Below are 7,854 nucleotides of genomic sequence, written 5' to 3'. Positions count from 1 at the left end.
CTATTTTAAATTAAGTCAAAACATTCACATTAACTTCTTAAACACCCTTAGAACCACAATTCCATCCCTTGAGTGCCATGATTTTGAGTATATCTCTCACTATTGAAGAAGAAGGAGAGTTGTAGGAGTTAATTAATATAACATCTACATACCTTGTGCTAAAGTTTCTCAATTCCCCACCTTCTACCCTTCAACCTTTCTCTCCTCTAAGCTTTTCTCTCCAGAGCCATGTATTGAGTCAGGAGGTTGTTTTTGTTTTTATCGAGTGGTCAAGGAACACACACACACACACATATATATATATATATATATATATATAATGAGGGAATAGGACAAAAATTAATCGTTTAATCGTCCCAAATTGAAATTTCACAAAAGTGCTCAATATTATTTAAAAATTATGCTGATTCCAATTGCGTAATCACTTTCGGATTATTAAGCCTCTAAGGCCCTTAATTTCTGTTTCTAATTGTCACAGATACTATCCTTACCTAACAGATACAAGTTCAATTCATAAAATATACATACTTAAACTTAATTTCCCATGAAGTTTCACAGTAAGCATTTGAAAGGGCATAATCAAAGATTTAAAATATCTCAGAATCACATATGAGGGTCGGGTTATTACACTCTCCCCCCCTTAAATAAGTTTGGTCCCTCAAACTTGCTTTTACCTTAAAACGGAAACAAATGCGGGTATTGATGTTGCATTTCCTCCTCCTTTTCCCAAGTTGCCTCGGTCCCGTAATGTTCTTGCCACTCCACTTTTACCATTGAGATTTCTCGATTGCGTAACTGTTTTACTTGTCGATCTAAAATTTGAAGTGGTTTTTCTTCATAGTTTAGTTTGTCGTCTAACACAATGTAGTGGTGATCTATGACATGAGATGGATCGGACGGGTATCCTCGAAGCATAGAGACATGGAATACGTTGTGTACTTGACTCATGTTCGGTGGGAGGGCCACTCGGTAAGCTACCGGGCTTACTCTTTCCAGAATTTGAAAGGGACCAACATACCGGGGTGTTAATTTACACATTTTTCCAAATCTCGGATGCCCTTTCAATGGGGTGATTTTCACGAACACATGACTATCCACCTCAAATTCCAGATCCCTTCGTCGGTTATCCGCATAACTCTTCTGTCTGCTTTGAGCCGTTTTCAATCTTTCCCGGATAATTTTAACCTTTTCAGTCGTTAATTGCACAATTTCAGGTCCTAGCAAGGCTCTATCTCCAACTTCGGCCCAACATACCGGGGAACGACATGGTCTTCCATATAGAGCTTCATAAGGTGCCATTTCGATACTCGAATGGTAACTATTGTTGTATGAAAATTCTATCAACGGTAGATGGGTTTCCCAACTTTCTTGAAAATCTAGCACACACATTCGGAGCATATCTTCTAGAGTCTGTATCGTTCTCTCGGATTGACCGTCGGTCTGAGGGTGAAAGGCTGTGCTGAACTTAAGTTCCGTATCCATGGCTTCCTGCAGACTTTGCCAAAATCTCGAAACGAACTTGGGGTCCCTATCCAACACAATTGAAACTGGAACGCCGTGAAGTCTTACAATTTCATTTACATAAAGTATTGCAAGCTTATCTGCATTATATTGAGTTTTCACTGGCAAGAAATGAGCAGACTTAGTTAACCGGTCTACAATGACCCATATCGAATTCATGCCTCGAGGTGTCCGTGGTAATCCCACGACAAAATCCATGGTCAAATGTTCCCATTTCCATTCCGGAATTGGAAGGGGTTGTAATAAGCCTGCTGGTCTTTGATGTTCCGCTTTTACTTGCTGACATTGCAAACACTTAGAAACGAACTCCGCGATTTCTTTTTTCATACCTGGCCACCAAAAATTTTGCTTCAAATCCCGGTACATCTTAGTACTTCCCGGATGTATTGAAAATCTCGAGGCATATGCTTCTTCCATCAATTTTCGTTTAAGTTCCAGCACATTGGGGACACATATTCGGTTTTGAAACTTAAGCACCGACTCCATAAAGTTGAACCCCGGTTTTGGTTTCGTCTCTAACTCATTACATATCTTCCTTAGAGTGTTATCCTCCATTTTATGTAACTTAATCTCTTCCAATAAAGTCGGTTGAGCCATTACTGCTGCTAGTACTGCCTCCTGTCCACGTACTACAAGGTCCACATTCATTTTATCTAATTCAATCTTCAGCTCCTTTTTCTCCGTCAATAGGTTTGCCAAATCTCCCATATTCTTCCGACTAAGTGCGTCCGCAACTGTGTTGGCTTTACCAGGATGGTAATGGATCTGTAAGTCATAATTTTTAATTAACTCTAACCATCGCCGTTGCCGCATATTCAATTCCTTCTGGGTAAAAAGGTACTTGAGACTTTTGTGATCGGTGTAGACTTCGCAGGTCGTGCCATAGAGATAGTGCCGCCATATTTTCAAAGCAAAAACTACTGCCGCTAACTCTAGGTCGTGTGTGGAATAATTCCTCTCGTGGGGTTTTAGTTGTCGGGAGGCATAAGCGATAACGTGTCCATTTTGCATAAGTACACAACCAAGCCCTTTATGTGAAGCATCACTGTAAATGATAAACCCTTCGGGACCGAATGGTAAGGCCAGAACTGGTGCTGTAGTTAACTTTGTTTTCAATTCTTGGAAAGCGGATTCCCGTCCCTCTGACCATTCAAACGCAACTCCCTTTCGAGTTAATTGTGTAAGCGGCACAGCGATTTTGGAGAAATTTTGAACAAACCTTCTGTAATACCCAGCTAATCCCATGAAACTATGCACCTCAATTACGTTGGTAGGAGTTGGCCAATTCACAATCGCCTTAATTTTGGGCGGATCAACAGAGACTCCCTCCTTGGTTACTACATGCCCCAGAAATGCCACCTCTTGTAGCCAGAATTCACATTTCTTTAGCTTTGCATACAATTTCTTCTCCCGGAGTGTGTGAAGGATTAGGCGAAGATGATCCTCGTGAGCCTCTGCACTCTTTGAGTATATAAGAATATCATCGATGAAGACCACCACAAACTCGTCCAGGTAAGGCTTAAAGACACGATTCATTAAATCCATAAATGCTGCTGGTGCGTTAGTAACTCCAAAGGGCATAACTAGAAATTTGTAATGGCCGTACCGAGTGCGAAAAGCTGTCTTCTCCACATCATCAGCTTTAACCTTCAATTGATGGTATCCAGACCGTAAGTCAATTTTTGAGAAAACTTGTGCCCCTTGTAGCTGGTCAAATAGATCATCAATCCGTGGTAAGGGGTACTTGTTTTTGATTGTCACTTTATTGAGTTCCCTATAATCAATACATAGCCGAAGTGTTCCGTCATTCTTTTTCACAAATAAAACTGGCGCACCCCAAGGAGATACACTCGGACGGATAAATCCTTTATCAAGCAAATCCTGTAATTGAATCTTTAATTCTTTCATTTTAGCTGGCGACATCCTATACGGAGTATTGGAGATAGGTTGAGTTCCTGGCGCCACATCAATGATAAACTCAATTTCACGGTCTACCAATTGTCCTGGAAATTCTTCGGGAAAAACATCCGGAAATTCACGAACCACTGGAATCACGTCAATATCCCCATTCATCACTTGCCCCTCCAAAATACTACATAAATACCCCCGACACCCTTTTTGAATCAACTTACAAGCCTTTATTGCCGAAATCAGATAAGGTGGCGAAGTTACTTCCTGACCCTGAACAATAGACTCTGCTTGGCCCGGAGGGTAGAAATTGATTTGCTTAGTCAAGCAGTTTATAATTGCACCATAATCACTCAGCCAATCCATTCCCAGAATAACATCAAAATAGGTCATGTCGAGAGGTAATAGATTAGCATACACCCGAATATCCCCAAGTTGAAGTTCACAAGCTAAGTACACAGAAGCACAGAGCATAGAATCTCCCAAAGGAGAAGGCACACACAACATATAAGACAAATTCTCCTCAGTTTTATCTAAATTAGGAGCAAATAATTTCGACACAAAAGAGTGGGTGGAGCCAGAATCAAACAATACATGCGCAGAATGACCATGAACAATAAATGTACCTGACACCACTGTTGCCGCGTTTTGTACATCACCTGGAACCAATGTGAACACCCTACCTTGCCTTGCAGTATTTTGATTATTCGTAGGTTTAGCGGCTGCCTTTGCGTTAGGGGTTGGTGTAGATCCCGCGGAACTAGTGGCAGTCCTAGTGCCCTTTTGTTGAGTCCACTGTGGGCAATCCCTTACCAAATGACCCGTTTTACCACACTTAAAACAAGCTCCAGTCTTCCAGTGGCAAGTCCCACGATGCAGCCTTCCACAGTCTGGACACACAGGACTGGAGTTTTGAGCAGGGGTGGTGGTGCTAGAGTTCCCTGAATTAAGCTTTTTATGTGGTGGCGTAACTGCTCCCTTTGACCATTGATTGTTCTGCCTCTTCCCTTTCCACTCGGAAATCCGATTCTGCACAGTAAGATTTCCTTCTGCTATAACGGCCCTTTCTAGTACATCAACATATGTAGGTAGCTTTAACATATTGACCCGGTCTAAAATAGCACTCCTGTGACAACCCTCACCTTACTCTTGCCATACTTGCATACATCCTTACATGGTCTTGCTTTATTATGATAATTTGAAGGTTTTGCCTTGTCTTGATTTGCTTAAAGTTGCTAGCATGATTTTGATCTTTGCTTGGTGTGTGTGCGTAGCCGAGGTCATCTTGAGCTTAGTCTGCCTTTGAACCTTATACTCAGAACTATCTTGAGATCTTGTTCAACCCCATCTTCACCTCGGGCATCCTTTGCCGAGATGTTTTGCACTTGAACCTTGTCTGCAGGCAGGTATGGCCTAGGCCGAGATGTGGCACACCCCGGCCAAGGTGTGGCACAGCTTAGTCAAGTGTCGTCCTCCTTAGCCGATGTTTTTCTATCCTGATTGCTGGATCCTTGTTTTGAGCCGATGTCATCTCTTTGCCGATGTGTCTTACCCGAGCTTGCTGCATACAATTTGTCAGAGACCTGTCTTGTCTATCAATCACCTTTTTGAAGCTGAACCAACCCGATTATGCCACGTGTCCGAGCTGTTTGTTAAGGCAGTCGACAGACCTTGAAACAAATCATTTCTTGTCTCAAATCTTTGTTTTAGAGAGAGAAGCTCTAGAAAGGAGGAAGAAGAGTTCTTGAGTGAGAGTAGTCTTCCAACCTTGATCTTTGTGGCTTGAACCGTTAGATCCGAGTTTTGAGGTTAGAATCTTGATCTCCTTTGGTCGTTCTTGCTGAATATCTAGCTGCATTGCATGATCGGATTTGTTTTGCATGACATGCATCGTTTTGAAGTTGGTTTGGAAAGAGAAAATGGTTTTTCATGTGTTCTTGAACAAGTCTCATTTTGATCGAAAAGTTTGGAACGAAAACCATGCTTTTGTGTTTGTTCTTGCATGACTTTCTTTAATGGGTACCCAGGTCCCTATTTTGCACTCTTGGCATGAAAACTCAGATTTTTATAACAAGTTGTGAACTTGCATCCATCTTTCAAATGATCATGTTCTTCATATTCTTCAAAGGAAAACCCAGGTTTTTCCTGACTTTGTTTAGCGGGACCTCGGCTTAGTCCTGGACGGTACCCAGTGTGTTTTCTTGAACGGGAGCAGTGTTTAAGCTCCCAGCTTGTTTTGCCTTGTCTTTGACTTGGATCTGGCTAGAATGCCGAGATCATTTGCATGTACATAGAGCTTACTTTGAGAATGTGACTTGCCATGTGATTGTAGGTTCTTGATATTGCTTTGAGTCTGCACCTGAAGAACTAGGTGAGTGGTATTATTGATAAAGCTATGTTATACTTGTTTGATAAACCTTGCTTGCCTTGTTTTGACAAAAGTATTTTGTTAGCATGAATAAATAGCTCTTGTTTTGATGTGCCAAGTATACTCCTTGTTGATGCCACCTTTGAAGAGGATACGGTCCTTGTTAAATCGAGCTACGGGCCTAAGTAACACAAGTCCCTTGTGCTGGAGGACTCTAAACTTTCGCAGTACTAAGTGTAAAAGGATACGGTCCTAGTTAAATCGGGCTACGGGCCTAAGTAACACAAGTCCCTTGTACTGGAGGACTCTAAACTTTCGCGGTACCAAGTGCACAAGTCCCTTGTATTGGAGGACTCTAAACTTTCGCAATACTTTTGACCAAACGATTACGGATCGTACAGCCTTATGATACTTGAATGATGAATACGGTTCATCCCTTACTTCGCCGATGTTATGACACTTGAATGATGAATACGGTTCATCCCTTGCTTTGCCGATGTTATGATACTTGTATGATGAATACGGTTCATCCCTTGCCTTGCTAAGTTTGATGTGTTTCGTTTTGAAGGACTCCGGCTTTATTCATGCAAACCTTTATTTTTAGTACCATTCACTGAGTTTTGTACTCACCCCTCTATATATATGTAGGTGATGAGCAGGACGGCGGCGACGCCTAGATCGTTTTGGATGCTTGTTTTGGATTCATGCTTATGTCGGCTTTACTTTGTATTTACGTCGGCAATGCCCTGTTTTACATGTCGGCAAATCTTGAAAATCATGCTTCTTGACTTGTATTAGCTGTATTTTGTATATGTCGGCTCGAGAAGCCTTTTGATCAAGATGTAACATGTATTTTACCTTATTGTATTAAGTTGTAAAATTAATTGGAATGTTTGGCATTGCTTTAATCTACGCACAGCTCTTATGGACCACTTGTATCTGACTTATTGCTTCCGCATTTGTGAGCCCCCTATATCCATACTCTGATTGGGTTAAGTTTTTGAAAAGTTGGCCTTCGGTAATTACGGATTACTGGCCATCACGGCACCAAACTACTAGGGGCGGTTTGGGGTCGTGACAGAATGGTATCAGAGCACAAGTTCCTCGGTATACGCTGTTCACACACTTTGAGTCCTAAAGAGCATAGGATTTCCCTTAGAAAGATGTTAGAGTTGCATCATGGTATTTGTTATTTGAACGAAATGTGCATTGTCTTGATGTGTTTATTTGTTGCTTGCCTATGTGGTTATTTGCTTAATTGTTTTAAAGTCATACCTTGCATACTCATAGCATCATTAGGAGAGGTAGACCACCGCTTGGCCGAGATCAGCCCGAAGACAGAATGGACAGATTGGAAAGATTAGTTGAAGGTTTGGCCTGCGAGCTGAGGCAAACCAGACAGCAGTTTGCTAGTGCTACGTCGACTCAGGCCGAGCAGACCAACGGCCGAAATGTAGCTCCACCTCCACCCCCTCCAGTGCCGCAGGTTCCCCCGCAACCAGCCTTGTATGGGGATGGGACGATAGCTTTGATCAGAGAGTTCAAGAAAATGAGACCACCAAGGTTCTCCGGGGGTATAGAGCCGATGAAGGCTGAAGCATGGGTGTTGGAAATGGAAAAGTTATTCGAGATCTTCCCTAGCACCGACGCACAGAAAGTGACGTTGGCAGCATTCACATTGGATGATGACGCCCGCAGGTGGTGGATGACGGTTAGAGGGAGCAATCCAGATTTGACTTGGACCCGATTCTTAGAGTTGTTTTACAAGAAACATTTTCCCCTAAGTGTTCGAAACCGCAAGGCTATCGAATTTCATACTCTGACGCAAGGCAACAGAACAGTGGCGGAATATGACCGCGCTTTTACTGAATTAGTGAGGTTTGTACCTCACATGACCAACGATGAATATATGAAGGCCAGGAAGTTCGAGTGTGGGCTTCGTGGACCGATTCAAGACCGGGTGAGTTTACTCGATATGCCGACTTATGCCGAAGTATTGGATAAAGCCATTCACGCCGAAGCTAATTTGAACCGATACCAGAGCTCGGGAGAAAACC

General features: G+C 42.3%; 1 protein-coding gene across 1 annotated transcript; it reads right to left on the bottom strand.

The window, feature by feature from the left end:
- Nucleotides 1-675: 675 nt before the first annotated feature.
- LOC145821935 (uncharacterized) lies at nucleotides 676-4,530 on the bottom strand. The gene is made up of 4 exons (XM_082918506.1): nucleotides 3,370-4,530; nucleotides 2,779-3,039; nucleotides 1,851-2,286; nucleotides 676-1,601 (listed from the first exon to the last, which is right to left on the bottom strand). The coding sequence occupies exons 1-4, from the start codon at nucleotides 4,528-4,530 to the stop codon at nucleotides 676-678; spliced, it is 2,784 nt and encodes a 927-aa protein (XP_082774632.1).
- Nucleotides 4,531-7,854: the final 3,324 nt, after the last annotated feature.

Source organism: Camellia sinensis, chromosome 3 (genome assembly GCF_055761805.1).
Source record: "Camellia sinensis isolate YWXY chromosome 3, ASM5576180v1, whole genome shotgun sequence".
NCBI lineage: Eukaryota > Viridiplantae > Streptophyta > Magnoliopsida > Ericales > Theaceae > Camellia > Camellia sinensis.
This window is presented reverse-complemented; position numbering and strand designations above follow the sequence as displayed.